Source organism: Brachyhypopomus gauderio, chromosome 12 (genome assembly GCF_052324685.1).
Source record: "Brachyhypopomus gauderio isolate BG-103 chromosome 12, BGAUD_0.2, whole genome shotgun sequence".
Taxonomy (NCBI): Eukaryota; Metazoa; Chordata; class Actinopteri; order Gymnotiformes; family Hypopomidae; genus Brachyhypopomus; species Brachyhypopomus gauderio.
In genome coordinates this window covers 8,930,040-8,947,907 of record NC_135222.1, presented here as the reverse complement: position 1 = coordinate 8,947,907, position 17,868 = coordinate 8,930,040, and the positions used below count along the sequence as shown (strand labels likewise).

The following is a 17,868-nucleotide window of genomic DNA, read 5'->3' as shown; positions in this document are numbered from 1 at the left end:
GGAAAGATATTAGGTTTGCTTCATATTTGAAACATAATTCTGGGTGTGAACTAACCATGGAGGAACTTCAATGGTCAGACAGAAACAAAGAAAACGTTTCATAAATATTCAGACTTCCTCCATCATATTCATGGCTGTCAGCATTATTCTACTTTGTATTTTTGCCTTAGATACACAAATGTACCCGATTTCTCTAACGAAAAAATGTTTCTTAGATTCATTACCCGAATTGAAGAGGAACCCACATACAGCAAAACGACACAGAGTTTCAGATACAAGTAAATGGCAACCCTTAATTTGTTGGAGACTTTCAAAAACAGCCCAATCTGTGTAGATCTGTGAAAAAATCTGATAATCTAAATGACTTCCGACAATCTTGAGCAAATACACAGACATCAAATTGGTCCAACATATGGCAGCCAAAAATAAATAAATAATAATTAAAAAAAAAACACTGCAATGAGCAACAATGGGGGGGCAATTTACACTGACACCCACAACCCCCCCCCCCCCCCCCTGCCCACCTTATTGATGCAAAAGGTGGAATACGCCGTCATGGCGGAAAAACAAACTCCCGAGGTGGGCATGGTGCACTCTGCTCCAAGCCATTCACCGTTTGGGCCACCGGGGTAAAAATGTGCAGCACAGCTAGTTGTGTTCTTGGGCTGTGGTCTCTCTTTCTTTTGATTTTACATTCTCCTCTGTAGCAGAGCATGATGTCTATGGCATTAAAGCCATGAGAACAAAATCTGGTCTGGGTTCCTCTACTGTGTCTATTGTTGAGCCCTCTGTGAATTAGTTACATGACTTAAAAATCAAAAGCAACAAGGACTCGGGCCACCATGCAGAGTTTCCTTGGTTTTATTCTAATGAGCACCCCATGTCTCCAACCACATGGTTCATCTCTTTGTTGCGGGTCCAAAAGCAATAGCAGATATAGAAGAAATGGAGAGGAGGAAAGAGGAAGGAGGTAGAAAGGGGGAGAGGGGGACCGCCAGGACTCCTCTGGCTAAATGTGTGCACTCTCCTTCTGTACTGCCCAGACTGGCGGTAAGGCCCCCTGCCTAGTGAGTGATGGAGCATTAATCGCCCATGGGGCGAGAGCAGTCATGTCGCCACCTTGTCAATCCATGTACACACGGACGTGCAGAGGAACCCGCTCAGCATCTGACAGCATGCACATGGGAGCATCAACACGTGTGCTATTGGCTGTGCGTCCAGACGAAACGCAGATGGCACCATGCACCGTGATTGACGGCTCACCCTCGCACTGGCGCGCTTTCGCGCCACCTCCCCACAGGCCAACAGATGTTTCGACGTCACAGAACGCACAGCAAAAACTCGCTGAAAAACTCTGTTCCTATTGTCAGAATCACTGCAGTCAGGCCTTTCCTGGCTAAATCACAGGAGGAAATGGAAGAGTTAAAAAATTAGGGCACATCCCCCGTTTCTTGGGATTTCCCCCCCATGAATTCGCTTATGCCAATTTTCTGAAATATAAAAGGAAATTCAATCAAAGTACTAGAGTTAGTTAAGTCCACGCCCACAGTAATGTGGCTTTTATACGCTCAGCAGTGCTGTAATCTGTGGCAGCTCTGGGGCCCATGATGGGTCCCTCTCAGTCAGAACCGATGTTGCTGCTGACTTTTGGTCAGCAGATGGCGTGCACAGAGACGCGCCGCGACAACGGGCTCCAGGCCAGAGCCTTAAGCGGCCCGTTTACCACGGCCCGCCTGGTGGATGCGAGGGCCCGGTGTCACCGTGAACTCCCGAAGCCTGTCCAGATGGCTGTGAACTACCCTGTAACCTGCACGCAGGACAGAGCAGGACGTGGACCGCATGATTGGGTGTCTACGGTGAGCAACAGTGCAGGATCAACGTAGTCACTCACATCTGAGCACTCGACCTCAGAACTAGAAACTAGATGTAGTAGAAGTGTATGTACTACACTATGACAAAAGAATAGCTGTTGTTGTTTAACAAGATAACACACACTTACCAGCAACATCTAAAGATGTCTTCTAAAGGAACATCTAAAGGAATGCCTTTGTTTGTCGTATACACAAGTACAAAGTACTGTAAAAAATTTAATTATTTTTCCGCATAACCAAGCTTCATTGAATGCGGGGGTAAGAGCACAGGGGCATTTATTGTTAGATGCCCCAGGAGATGAGGGAGTTAACCACCTTGCTCATTTCCTTCTTGATAGCTCATCCTTTTCTTAAGAATGCTGCCTCAGTATAACGCAGTGTCAGCGCGCTGGCGAAGACGTGCAGCGTTAAGCTGCAGGCTAGTGCTCAGGAGAGGTGGCTTTAGGCCGCGTGCGGTACAGCAACAGGATCGGGCCAGCCGTCGGCCTCACTCAGCATCCACTACACGGCTCCTGGAACGGGTGTTCAGGGAGGAGACATTCAAAGCTGAAAAGAACTGAAGCACTGAAAGTAAGACAAATGGCTTGGCCCAAACGGCTTGGCCCAAAAGTCTCTGGCAATGGCAGGCACGCTGTGTGAATGGAATGGTCAGTGTGAAGCAGATGTGGGACAGCGTCACTTCGGTCAATCATGACTGCCCGACAATGAGGTACATCTGTGTAGCAGTGCTTTAATGACTAAGCAATTTGTAAACACAAGAAAATCATAGACCATCTACAGCTTGATATCATAAAGAAAACAAAAGTTTAAGTAGCTTACACAGTCCGTGTGCTGGTAAAAATACTGGTAAGAACTGGTTCCCCTCACACAAGATTATAAACTTCTCCAAGCTGAGTTTTTCCCAACCTGGCCCAAACTGCTTTTAAATGCAATGAGCATTTTGTATACCCAGCTGCATCTGCATTTGATTAGTGGGAACATTCACTCATGCCAGCACAATGCTGACGTTTAGAGAGAATGAGGAAAATGGAACACAAAATCTACTCGGTAGGCATGGCGTATGCTGATCGCTTATGGGGCAGAGCTGTGGTACAGAAGGCTTGTTGAGTGTTTTAGAACAGGGGCCCATAGGTGCTTACTGGTGCACAGTTATGACCTAATGCAGATTTTCTTTGTTAAAGCAAGCAAGATCGAAATCAGTTGTTTAGGGCTTTTTGAAACAAGGATGCAGTGCAAAAAACATATATGACTCCACGTGCTTTCCATCCTTTAAATGACCTGAAGCCACTTCTAAACCTCTAAAACCTATAGCCGATTCAGGAAAGATGGCACCTGGGTACCCTTTACCAGAATGCTTGAACTTGATAGCAACCATTACAAGAAATGGGATCATTGTGAAAGTCTACACTGATCCAGTAACCTACATTATGGGTGTGTAAATAAGGGAACGTGGCCTCATTCCAAACAATCACCTATTACCATGCAGACAAGAACTTTCAATGAATTTGAAAGTCACTATGGGTGCTCCCTTCCCGTCTCACTAAATTGTTCAAAAATAATTCCATCAACACCATGGAACATCCACAAGACAGTCTAGCATCATAGTAACACTGCAATTTGAGCCTAACAACACCAAATACTCCTATAGCTCAACAGTCCATTACACAATTTTCAAGCCTGTTTGAGGGGAAATGAGTCTTTCTTCCTTGACCTTGTTTAGCAAACAAGGTTTTCTTTGGTTTTATTGTTGGCATGAAAGCATTATGTCCCTTATCTATCAGAACTACTTACAATGTTTAAATCATACGACTATACGGACTAGTGCATTTACAGCAGCAATGTCTCCAACGTTTGTTATAGTTACAAAGCATTTCATCCCCCCCGCCCATATTCAATTCTGGCAGCCTGAATTTGGCCCCAAATGGCAAAACAGTAGCATTAACATGGACATATTTTAGTATCAATAAAAGAGTCAGGGATAAAAGTTAATATCTGATTTTATAGAGATGTCTGCAGTGTCATAACTCCATAACGTAACACCTGGCCTGATGACCAGTCAGCTCCCAGAAATCCTGCTCAGATTATCCAGAACATGCTCTTATGTTGAAGGGAAAATGGATTTTAACGCACCATGCAAGAAGACCAAAACGTTTAAAACCAAAATGTCTACAGGATATCCTCCTTTCGTCCAATAAATCTTAAGCCTCTTCCAGTAAACCTGACAGCCATGTGAATCATTCTTGAAGGATCTTGTTCGTTGTTGCAAAATATACTGAAATCCATTCACTTCATCACCTCCTGTGTCACAATCTTGAATTGCTGTGTGGTGCTCAACTGCCAAGCGATGTGTAAAGCATCTGACCTCCACAAAGAGTCTCTGGACTCATTCCATCACACCCTATCCACCGGCTCATGCTCTCCCCATACTAACATTATCTTGACCAACAGTACTCTGGGTGCTCCTGAACCCGCAGTGTCTTTTGTCCCTGTAATAAGGACAGCAAGGTTTTGGGCCAGGGATTCATCACATATAAAACAGTCCTATTGTTGCTGGATGGGGAATCTCCCACCTTAAAGCCCAAAGTCCATCAGAGGAGCACTGCCTGTTGCTGGCATCGTTATGTTTCCCTACATGAATCTTTCAGCTATTAATTATTATGTTCACTGATCATAGTAGCAGAGGGGAGGGGCAATGCAAACTATTATCCCTTATTGTGCACTCTCATCTTTGTGCAAATTCATTAAGCTTTATGCGTATCTGTACATCGGCAAACTAAATTTAAAAAGCACCCTGTGCTCGATTCAGTAAATCTATTTTAAATCTCTTTTGCTTTCAAGTATGAGTAGTCCAAACTGCAGTCCTGCATTAAAAGCGTTATTAAACAGCATTGCACTGCTACACAGAATTAAACACATGCACCATTTATTCTGTGTTTTACTTGAGCACAAAGAAGAAAAAAAAAATCAATGCAAAGTGCCAAGACATAAGTGCAGGCATTGAGGCGACGCAGCAGAGATGGAGAAGAGTACGGGGTGTGGGAGGGTGGGAACAGTCGGCTGCCACGCCGCTCCAGCGGTCAGAGACCTGCTGACATCAGCGCTGGCAGCTTTTCCAACTGCTGCTCACCCCTCCCCTCAGATCCCTCTATGCTGCTCCATATTTAGCAGTCTTTCTTGTCTCCTGTTTTTTTTTTTTACACCCCTTCTATTCTGGTCTTTTTGCCTGAAGCTGTTTGGTGCCTCAGTCTTACCATTTTGTATTCCCTCTCTGGCACTTCTGTCCTCTCCTCATAGAGCTCAACGGTCTCTCTCACCTGTCTCGGCTCAACAGTCTCTCACCCCCGTCTTGGTCATCCGCCACACAATGTCTCAGATCAAAACTCAGGGCTTCTCAGATGAGATCAAAAATGTCAATGACAAAAGAAAGTCACTCAACCAGACTTTTTGCATGGTGTCAAATATCAGTGACAGTAGGCCTCTTTTGGCTGCTATGCTAGCCTTGTGTTGTGTGGTATTCCACAGCCCACCTCAAGGCTGTGGTGGAATACATTCTGTCTGTCTGGGAATAAAAGAGGACATTCTCAGACCTTGATCACTTATTTGTAACAGCCAATATGAATTTTGAACAAACAAATCAGATGAAACACAGCAAGGCATGCTGGGAATGAGCCAGGAGACAACAAATTGACCAAAATCTTAACGCCACCAGTGATCTGTGAAAACCCATTTCTTGTTCTTGTCAAATATCCTTAACAGTCCACTCAACCTGTAAAACGTAATGCCCTAAAACTCTAAAGGACGCAACTTAAGTTCTTTCAATCAAAGCGGACCTCTGTGGTGCCTCGGACAGCAACAACAAAGAAAACTTATCCACATTTTACTTGACTTATAGAGGATACTGTTGGAGCAACAGACAGCGATCTTGGACACTAAGAAGATAAAAAAAGGAAAGAGGATGAAAGTAAATAACCATGAAAACAGGAAAAGTGAGTTTGTTGATTAACTTTAAAAGTGCACAGAGTGGTCCAATGTGCTTGGCGGTGGAAACGAGGACTTGGAAAGGCACTCTAATGGACTTCCTGTGAGAGAGCGTGTGTCAAAACAGCAACCAACATGCACAGCAATCACAAAGAGAAACAAAGGAAGAGAGATGAAGTGTGAGGACGGAAGCACCAGCCTTGTATTGATGTGACCTTCCTGGCCGTGCGCGCGCGCGTGTGTGTGTGTGTGTGTGTGTGTGTGCGCGCTGAGGGGAGGGTCATCACTGATGAATAGAGTCTGTGGTACATACACAGTGGTCTACACATTCATTACTCAAAAGATAAACTGTTTGAACTCTACTGTAGGAAACTGTAGTATAACAGTATTGTGCCAACAGGATTCTAATGTTGCCAGCAACCCACATTAACTTGAACTTGCCCTGTTCCCAGCAGCTAAGCTCTATGTTTTGTATCTGATGAATAAGGCCTGCTGACCAGGGCTGTCTGGGGCATGGAGAGGGCATTGAAACATCGTGCTGACCTTGCGGCGATGGACTCGGGCAGATGGACAGGGAACACGAGGACGGTTTTTCATAGTGGTCAGTGGCACAAGCCAAGTCATACAATTCAATTTTGGTTCCAATTTCTTTATTAGCGCCATCATGACTTTGTTTTTAGACAAAAGATTGTATGAAGCAGCTCAAATGGATGCAGTACATTTGGAGTACGTAACTGTACGGTGTTCTTGACCATATTAGTTCCCAGGTCTGTGGAGACATCTACTAGAAGGGGCGGCAAGGACTGCCAAGTTAAATTAAGAAGTCTCCAGGTTTGGCTACAAGCCTTTTAAAATGGAAGGCGATGTAGCTGGCTCATGAATTTGAGGTAGCTGGTATCCAAGGAGGGCGGGTCTTACAGGAAAAGATAGACATTACCTACGTGTTAAGAGTAGCAGTGAGTGTGAATGTGTGTAGGGAAGGAGAACTCCAGACCACAGAAGCGACCATAAGCAGCTAAACGTTGGCCAGTCATTTCCCCTCTGCATTCCAGCAGGGTACAGACACATTAAGCTTGGAGTGGTGGTGGTGGGGGGACTTTTGGCCCCTAAGCTGCCTAGGAGAGATTGAGGCCCCCCAGCCAACATTTGCATGGTCCAAAGTTAAGCATCTTTTGCAAGGAATGAGTATTGTTTGTGTCTGTGTGAGAGAGAGAGAGAGAGAGAGAGAGAGAGAGAGAGACATGTAGACATACAGGCAGGAGTACAGCAATCTATATATGTATAAAACATACACATGCACACATACATTAGGCATTGACAATTGTTAGAAGTTTCAAGAGTGAAGATAAGCTCGTTTTCTATGAGGTTCTTAATTTAGGCAACAACTGGCTATGCAAACAGATGTGTCATTGGTACATTGTCCATTAGTATTAAAAGGCCTTCACACTGGAAACGGCAAATCCTTAATCCTGGTGGTCCAAAGGCATTCAACAAACCAATCAGCAAGCTCTCTTTTCTTCAGTATAAAGCGGATTACATCTCATGATTTAAACATCCACTTTTTCCATTTACACAGTCATACCTCCTCCCACTAATTCAGAAGCACTTTGCTTGCACAGACGATGAACCTTTATACACATGGACCAATTTTATTTTATTACCATATATAGCCCCCATACTCAAATAGCGGCCCGCAAGCCGTTTTGAAAAGTGTTTTTTTTTAGGAATATTTTTTTTTCAATCGCGCTATCCGCTCTTATTTTGAAATCACGCACCGCAATCTCAAGACGATGCCGGGGATTGCCTTGATGGCAACAACAAAAAGGTAGCAGACGCCCAAATGCATTCGCCACCCCACGTAACCGGCCCCTTCAGTGATTGAAAAAATAAAATGTGGCCCGTCATCATTCCTATTTGAGTACCCCTGATATATAGGCGCACACACACACACACACACACAAACAGACACAAAATGTTTATATAAACAAACAAGCATGTTTATTTATAAGAAATATTCTTACTTTCCTAAAGATACTGCGGCATTTAGAACGGGAAATCTCTTTGTAATTTATGAGCTTGTGTTAAGCGTCAGTGTTAATGGTGTGTAATGGACCATAGCCTGAACCAATGGGCCCTCAGCACTTAGTGAAACACTCGATGCCTTACAAATATTGAAATCCATCAGTGCATTCATAGAGCCACAACACATGATCGTAACCATTTACGAATACTGCATAGCCAAGGTCATTGTAGTCACTCCAGGGTTTATTCACCTTGCCCTGCTGCTGAAGCTGGGAAGTTGATTCTGTTTCTTCTGAAACTCAATCTCCTGCAACGTGTCCCTCTGAGCACGTAGTTCATAGGTCTGGAGCTGAAGGCAAAAGCAATCACAGAATCACTGGCCATTTTCTACCAGGGAGCCTGGCACAGCAGTGCTGCGGAGATGTTTTGAGGGTCCCCCTCTCTGTCCTGCACTCAAGAGGTTCCCGCAAGAACAGGAAAAACTCAACCGTGACGTGTATGAATCAGCATGCGGAGCAGGGTACACGCCGTGAACACGGACACACAAAAAGTCAAGAAATCTTTAGTGAAAACACACCGAACTGAGGTACAGTCGAGTAAATGGAGCAGTATAGCAGAGCCACAAAGGGCCTCTTGTTTGGACGAGAGAGAGAGAGAGATGCGAGAGAGCGTGCTTGGATTTGGCAGCAGGAGAGCTGGGAAGGGAAACAGCAGAGGCTGCCGATACTCGTTAGCTGCACTCTGGAAGGTCCGCCTGTTGGCAAAGAGTCGAGCATGTCCCCCCCCTCCCCCCAACCCTGATACGGATGTGCGTGGCGTTCAAATGCCATGCGCTCGCCCCCAACCAGCACGCCGTAATCCCGCCCTGCTGTGCGAGAAGCTGATTAAAGAGGAAGACCCGCCCTGTACAGTAGCACCAAACACTGGCATCACAGATGTTTTTTAGCAGATAGTCTCCACCACTGCTAGTACTGCATTCTTAAATGTTCAATGGAAGCCTTTACTTCAGGGATTTCACTGCAATAAGAGAGCAACCTCTTATCTAGTGAATACGAAGAGATAGTAAAAGCATTGAAAAATTCATCCGGCTTTTTTGCTTGCAACTAAGCTCAAGTTGTAGGATTGGAGGCTTGTGCCAAGTAGCATGAAAGACGGGAACTACACTGGTATGTTCAAAACCAGAAAAAAAAAAAACAAAGACCTTACCCGACTATGGCAATCTCGTATTCTGAATCTTGCCCGTGGCAAAAATACCAACCTGAGCTACTTGTCACATAACCACCCAGAAATGAAGTAGCAGATAAGCCTTCACAATTGTGACAACCAAGAACCTCGGGCTGAAAAGATCTTCAGAGGAAGATTCCAGCCAGCTGGATCCTCGGGCAACTTTGGTCTCAGACGTCACAAGGCACAGCTGAAATTCAGGTTTAACAGTGGAAATGGACTGCCCAGTCATTTTAAACCCTACTTTGAATATGGGTTTGACCAACTTAATACCAAATTAGACTACACGTCACATAACCACTTCGAAAAAATGCAGTGAACAAGCCTTTAACTGCTGTGCTGACTAAGAACTTCTGGAATCTAATGTTAAGGCATCTAAGCTACCTGGTTGTTCCACATTTAAAAGCAGAGCCTCTCTAGACAAGCCTGTGACAGGACCCTGCCTTCACCATTTAATATCCATGGTGGGTAGAAACCTAGCCATCCATCCTTCCCTGAAAAAGTTCACAGCCAAGCCTGGTTTCGGATATCTCAGGGCACAGCTGAAAGTCTGGTTTAGCACTGGAATTAGGCTGCTGTGTCACTTAGTTTGAGGAAACCAGTTTGGAGACTTCCATGTTCTTTCTAGAGCTGTGTAATATACAGTGGTGTAAAAAGGTGTAGCACAAATAAATATAGATTGCTCTGCATTATTTTAAGTATAAACACATGCAAATACTTCAGTACAAATAGAAGTATCAAAAATAATTGGCCCAGTCTTCAACTGCTAGAAGTTTTTCCCCCTGAAACTTTCAGAATGTGAATGTGCACCCCCCCACCATTACTATATTTGCATAAACAGTTTTATTATTCACAACTAACACTTCTAACTTGTTTAGCATCACTCAAAAATGAGTTAAAACAGAAGCGCCAAGAGACACGACTCTCCAAACATTAAATGACACGGGTGAGAAGACAACTGCTTTCATTTTATTGCCCAAGTAAGAAGTCCATCTATTCTTATTTGTTCAAGGGTCACTCCACAATCTCCACATGAAAAGATAAATGAGATGTATGGGAATGTTTATACTTCAATAGTTGTAGAGCACAAATTGGACTAATATTTTAGCGTATTACACCACAGAACAGCTTTCAAGACCGAAGAATGCTGCATGAGGCATTTCTTTGGAAAGAAGACCAATAAGAACTATATTAATAGGATTCCCTCAGATATTTTGGTTGTTTTGGCCGTCAGAGTCTTCACTTCACTTTAACTAACCACAATCAATATTTAAAGACCATGGACCAATATTCATTGTCTTTTAATCTTTATTATACAATTACTACTGCATTACCATTATAGCCATTTTTCCCCAATACGTTTCTAAACTTTCATATACAAAATTCACATTAGCAGAAAAATTGTGTGTTATTTTAATTTCTCTATAATGAAATTCACTACAGTAATGATTTTCTTATTAGGTCCCAATACTTATATTAGTTCTTAAAAAAGTTCACTTCCTATTAACCACTAGGCATTCCAGTTTAGTGTTTGTGGGTATTTTGATAAATTGCACTATTTCTATGATTCAAAAGTCAAAAATACTTTTGGAATTAAGCAGGCCAATCTTTATAATCACTTCCCATTAAGGTATTTGCCGCTGGGTGTATACTATGTGGTACATGATGTATTCTGTGACTTTCAGAAGATCCCCAACATCCTCATTTTAGTTCAGGAAAGCCATGAACCAATATTGTCAGAAAAAACAGGCCCTCAACCACCTCAACAGCTGCACTTATCAATTCTACTTTTGAACAGAGCACCAATTATCAGTACTACTGATCAACAGGCCCTCTCTGCCCAGTCAACATTTCTTTAGAATGCAGAAGGCTTCTGCAGTGTTGTCAGATGTGTCGAAATCTGGGTTCTGGGTACCCTAATCTGAAGCGTACAGTCATACAGGGAAAGAAGAGGCAGACAGATGCAAGCGATAGACAAGAAAGTGCCTACACTCTGGTTACCAGAAGAATGGTGATGCACCGTGATGGAATGCCTGCAGATTAACAGCAGGTTCACCTGAAGGAAGGACTTGGCCTGAATCACTCAAGTGCACATGGAGCACAATGCACCAAGGATGCCTGGAGGACTGGCCTTCAAACCTACTCGGTAAATGTGGATGAAGCTCTACATAGACCATTCAAAAATCGAGTTTGGTAACTGCATGGCTAGGATGCATCTCAACACTCCCGAAATGCGACCCATTATTTTCAATTTCTACAAGTTAACAGAGCTCTCCGGGGTCTTAATGAAACGCCTGGGACATGCTTTTGTAGAAATGCCATAAGGAATAAGCAACAACATGATGAGACTGCAGACCTCAAATTTGATATTGTTTTAGGAAACATTTTTTTTTTTTGCACTGTCCCAGGTTGAAAAAGCAGTCAGACAAAAATTATCTAGCTAGCACACAAAAGGCTTCATCACATTTAGTTGGGATGTTGCCATCAAAAGTAAACTTTTTCCATTCAGGTCTTCAGTCCTTAGGGGGCTAGTGGGTGGAGTATATGCGAGAAAAAAAATATGGCACACCTTAGCACTCAAGCCATGGGTTGAGATGCAAAGACTGAGGGTGACATTCCAATTTGTAATACATCATTAGAATATTATCAAATTATATAATTTAATCTAATTATTCCACTCCCCACAGGCCAACTGTTTTAGCTCATGTTTTCGGACAAAGGCAGCCTGCAAAAATCTGACTGTGTTGTCTTTGGGGGTTGGTAGGCACTCAAGATACCCAAAATATCTGTTAAACAAGCACTGAAAAAGTGAACTCTTCCATGTGTTCCCTTTAAACACTATTAATAAAGCTGCCCCTTTATTTACAAATAAACCTTAGTTAAGAAAGAAAAAGTTAGCCAATGGGAATAAATGGAGGTTTACAAGCCGTCTATGGTCACTATATCTAATGAACCCCTTGATTTAAGACTCTTACCTGACTGTACACAATTATATTCCTACACAGAGGAAGTGTTTAAGCTCTTTCTCTGGTCAAAGGCCAAGCTCTTTGACCTCCATATTTATTTTAGAAATGAAACCAATAAACATTTGCTTGTAATTTCACTAACTTTAGCCTCCTGTTTCAGAACAGCAAAATAGCACATACATGAAACCAGCGGCCACAGGATGTCTGAAAATATGCAACGCTCTCCACATACTGGACTGACAGCTGAGCCCCCCCCCCCCCCTCGAAAAAAAACAAAAAAAACAAAAGGAGAAAAAAAAACACAAATGAATGAAGAGAGGAGAGGGAGGGAGGGGCGGAGGGTGGGCAGGGAGGCATTCCAAACACAGACACGAGAGGAAGTGTGCCACGTTTAGCCCACGGGGGAAAGCTGCACTTGAGGCTGCTTGAAGGCGCTCAGAGGGTCACGGCTCCTGCCTGCAGCTCCAGGCCAATGTAGCCTGGTCCTCTGATGAACCCCGTCGCCCAGTTGATTTAAAGAACCGCTGTGGCTCTAGATGTTAGGTTAGGCTTATTTCTCGTTTCAGGTGCTGCTTCCTTGTCTTCAGGTTACCGGGTAGAAAAAATATATATGCGGAAAGATGCTGTGAAGCAGCGCAGAAATGTACGTTATCAGGACAAGAAGAGAATTCCATCGGTCGTTTTTGTTTGTGATGGTGTCCAAATGCACAGAGAGCAAAGGAAGCTTTCAGAAGACAGACACCGTGGGAAAGAAAAAAATCCCCATTTTGGCCATGTGTGCTTTGAACCGGCTGCAACGGCCTGGTTTCCCAAGTTGGTTTAAAAAAAGTTCATATTTATGCATAACGCCCCAAGCTCTCAAAACCTATCTCGGATAAATCTCCAAAAAAGAATCCATGAAAAAAAGCCACAAAGTACAGGACTGCACTAACAGTATAATTCCTGGTTTTCCAATGTAGCAAGAAATAGCTGTATTTTGTTCTTTTTTTGAGAGAGAGAGAGAGAGAGAGAGAGAGAGAGAGAGAGAGAGAGAGAGAGAGAGAGAGAGAGAGAGAGAGAGAGAGAGAGAGAGAGAGAGAATGTAGAATCATTGTAAAGCGTGTGCATGGGGGAGTCTCACATCTGCGGATTCGTCAGACAAAAAATAAATAAAAAAAGCACACTTGTCTATAAGCCTTTAAAACCTTGTGAAACAAAGGAAAGGATGACGGTGTTTCTGCTGATGAGATGTACACTTACATTCACACACATACAAAAAGAAAACTTGTGGTTTTCACTTCTGGTCGCATGCATCCGCATGCAGTTTGCATTCGACTGTTTCTGTAATACAGCAATGATCCAAGAACAGGAGCAGAGCAGGTGAAACACAGCGCTGACCTGCCTTTCCTCCACAACCTAGTAGAGCTGCAGTTGAAGTGCAAGCTTGGAAGCATCAACACACGTTGCAAAACCTGACATTTTCCAGGAACTACCAGACTTATCTACGATGTAGTTAGCATTCCATGCACAATAGCCCATAACAGGTTTCACAGTACAACATTAACAAAACACTACCTTGTACAAATCACTGTGCTGAATCCTCACCCCCTCCACTCCCACAACAATCTTTAAAAAAAGATTTAAATTTTTGCCTTAGGACAAAAAAATAAATAAAACAAAGGAACCAGAAAAATTGAATGGGGTAATCTCAGATGGGTACATGCTACTTTCTGCCCCCAGAAGATACAGAAGAATGTTGTGGAAGGGGAACATTATATGAATATACTGGCATGTTGTTATTCAACCAGATATCTCATTAAGCTCCTGATGATTGGCTTCTCTCAAAAGGTGAACAGAGACACACCTTCGTTTAGATAGAAAAAGGCCATGAGACACACAGATTTCCTCAATTCTTGAAGGAAAGACTATTGATTTGAGGCACGCCAATACAATAAGAACAAAATAATGAGGCAGTTCACAGAAACCTTTACTACCTTGAGATGGCAAGTAGCCATGAGACAAAATAATCGAAGAAGAAGGAAAAAAGATAAACCTTGTGGATAAGCCCACAGAACGGAGCATGCGGCACGGCAACGCAACCACACATGATGGGCACCGGCGTTGGGAACGTGTTTAAGCTAGAAGCCTGCAGACTCCATAAAATTCTTCTGCCATTTATCATCACAACCGATCGTGGCGCTTACACGGAATGACAGATAGCAGTGGCTTTTTCAGGGCTAGCTATCCATCACCTGGAGACATCTGGTGTGATTCTTTCAACATCACCATCTTCCATTACTTTTTCCACCAAGGGTGTCAAAGCCACCCTCACAAAGAGGCAGGCACGCGCAAAAATTAAGAAACTTGAACACGCTGTCGCCGGGAGCTGGTGGAGGCCAGGAACCCTTGCAGGGCCTTCACAGCCGGCTCACCACGCCTGGGGCCGACGCCCTTGGCCCCCGTGCTCTACAGCCTCTGCGCTCTGCTCCACTTTGAAAAACAGAGATATCCAGGCAAGAGTTCAGGGAAAGGTCCAGCAACGCCGCTCGGCTTCAGATGCTAAACAACATGCAGTCTATTACACTTTTTTAAAATTCTTTAAATTCCAACCCATCCAGCTCTCACAATAACGGAGCCTGGATTGGCTGGGATGATGATGATGGCCACGATGGCCACACAAAACATTCACCACTGACCCACAGACGTCAGTTCTAAGCAGAAATAAAAATGCAACCGAGACTGAGGCCATTATTTTAGACAGCAAGTCTCTTGCTCTTCGATGTCAATTAAAAAGGCTGTGCCTCTGTGAGGACTTGTTGAGACTTGGTACGCAGTCGGTCCACAGTTGTGTCTACAAAGAGCTTATGGCCGAATGCTCTGACGTTAATAGCAGGTTGCCCAGCTGTTTTGCTGTGCAGCTGTAATTAAAGCACACATCAAATGCACATTAAAGCCCAACTGGGACCGAGCTCAGGGGGGACACTGTCAACAGCAGGGCCTCTCATTCAGGCACACTGCACTGGACAGAAGCCGCCAATAATTTATCACCAGGGGCCTCAGATAGCTTTCCAAGCTACTAATTTTTCTATTTTGCCAATTTGTGAGCAGCGTGGTCACATTTGCCATGAAGGATTACATACGCGGCTCCTTGAGGGACCAAGAATGGAAAAGGCGTAATCGTGCCTTGACAGATGGGTTAAGTAGACCAAATGAGATGCAAAGACTTATTGGAAATGCAAGTATGCGATCGTGGTTAGTGAAGAACAGGAAGAAGCCACTTCTTGTTCATGCAGACTCGATCGTCTCCCCCAGACACTGGGGAGAGGAGGCAACATGCCAAAACACAAAAAGCATGTCATATCTCTACACTTCAACCACTTCCTCTTTGGCTTCTCCACAAAACGCCTAGATGGTACAAGCAACATATCGGCCCCATAAAGCAAGTGCTGAGCTATTCATCTCGTCTGAGTCGGCCTTTGAGACACAGGAGGAAGAGGAGACAACCTAGAACTTAAAGATGGCCATCTGGTCTTAGTTCAGGGGTCACTCTTATTAAAGTTCACCGAAAGTCTGATGCGGAGGACTTTCCCGTGAGTCACAGTTCACTGCTTCATATTTTGTTATTTTTAAAACATTTATGCTGAGCCTTAACAGGCTTCTCTAGACCAGCCCCATCTTAAAAGAAAGCATAAAAGTCATAGGAGCCAACTTGGGATTCCCAAAGTCAGTTGCTATCTCAAACTAGCATCCTCTGGAGGTTATGTGGTAGTTGCACAAGAGTTGCTGATGATTTCTTTGTGTTGGAGAAATTAAACAACATTACAACATTGAATCTGTAGTGAACAAAGCATCTGTGGATGAACAGCTAGCTGGACCCCTGACAAGCCCATGATATTCATGATTGTGATATTATGAGTTTATCTTGGATACAGCTTTGGTACTTTTTGCCATTTTGTGCCTTGTACCATTCGGTTATGCCTTGCTTAAATGCCATAGCCCATACCAACCACTCACTCACAGCTATTCTCCTGCTCTGGAGGGAATAATCCACATAATTTAAAACAGAAGCTTTAATATATACAGCACTGGCATATAAAAGAGCAGTGATGGTTTGTGCCTGCCAGGGAATTAGAATTGCATGGGGGAGGGGGGGGGGGGGGGGGGGTGTATAAGCAGCAGCCTATAATTTTCAATCGCCCAAATTGCAGATCTGAGCGCTTGTAAAAAGAGCTGATTTTAGAACAATTGCACTAGAAAGAAAGTCTGGTGATTGGCCTTCAGACTACAGAAGCCCTTTTTGCTTTTGACACATGAATGTGAATTTGTACATTCTCGCTAATGGTAATCTTTCTGCATATTACACAGAAGGAAAGATCCTTGAAATTTGTTTGTGGTAAATAAACAAACAGTTTTCTAACCAACTGAACAAGCTGTACACAAGTCTACTCGGTTCAAATTTAACCACCAATCAGGTGCTCAATAAAAGCCCCGCCCCCACACACACCAAACCCCACCCACCTGTCCACCTAGCCTCTTACCTCGTAGGACCAGACACACTGCACGCCGGCGAAGCGGCGCACGCAGCGGCCCACCTCCACGTCCTCGTGGGTGGTGTACATCTCCTGCAGACACTCGCGGATGTGGGGCACCATGCGACGCAGAACCTCGCGGCTCATGATCACGCCCGGGCCGCCCATGCAGAAGTTTTCGCCGGGCTCCAGCGCCAGCTTGCCCAGCTCGTCGCGGGCGCCCATGCCCGTCTGGCCCAGGAAGATGGCCTCGCTGCTGTTCAGACTGCGCAGGAAGCCCTCCAGCCGCTCGCTCTTGATGTAGACGTCGTCGTCGGCGCGCATGAACCACTCGAACTGGTCCAGGTAGTGGTCATGCATGTATTTGAGCATCATGAAGGACTTCTTCTGAGGAGGGTACGAGTCGTCGACGTTCTTCAGGGCCACAATGGGGATGGGAATGCTTGTGTCAGAGCCCTCGCTGGAGAAGAACTCCACCTGGCCTGGAATGGTCTGGGCCCAGGTCCTGCACAACGTACAGAGGGGATAATGCGCTAGATGTCTAGACCAAATAAGACATCTTAAGTGAAAAACAGCATGTTCTGGGCAATGCAAGCTCCTTCATAATGAACTGATGCTTCACAATCATATTCTGGACAGTGTAATGTAAGCTACAAAATCTACAACACAGCTTGTTATAGGGTGATGGGGACAAAACATGACTTTATAACCCAAACAAAGCATTTCCCACCAATACCTAAAGTTTAAAAAAAAAAAAAAAAAAAAAAAAAACGCACACAGGGTTTCCACTCTTTTGTTGCCATTGCATGTATCCAAAGCTGCCGACAGAAAGAGCAGAGCAGTGTGTCTGCACTGGTGAACTCATGTGCTGCGCTTGCCCTGCTGAATTCTTGCTGGGTTTTTCACATGTGAAATTAATGCCAGTCATCAATGAAGAATTTGAGGATTGTAAATAAATTAATTAATTAATAAATCGCAACTAATTGCAGGCAGCAAAAATGAAAATGCCCGATCTTGAGAACATTGGAATCTCTACACAAACAAATGCAGGAAAGCAGCAAGCAATGACACTTTGAGGTTTCAGGTCATTATTGCTCAGAAAAGTTAATAATTAAATTCAAAATCAAATCCATTTTGGAATTCTTGATTGGAATTTTAGGCCTTTTAACACAATATACTGCATGGCCTTGCATCTGAGGACAAGCAAGCATGCCTTGTCCAAAATCCCCGTGTCTCCCATGTGCCTTAATGCAAAAAAAGCCAGCATTGTTTAGATAAGTCTCTCTCTTCTCAAGCCAA

General features: G+C 44.0%; 1 protein-coding gene across 1 annotated transcript in view; it reads right to left on the bottom strand.

The window, feature by feature from the left end:
• Positions 1-17,868, bottom strand: part of chsy1 (chondroitin sulfate synthase 1) — a 42,922-nt gene that overhangs the window by 23,680 nt on the left and 1,374 nt on the right. The window contains exon 2 of the mRNA XM_077022990.1: positions 16,579-17,074. Within this exon, the coding sequence (XP_076879105.1) occupies positions 16,579-17,074 (496 nt within the window). The remainder of the gene's footprint in view (positions 1-16,578; positions 17,075-17,868) is intronic.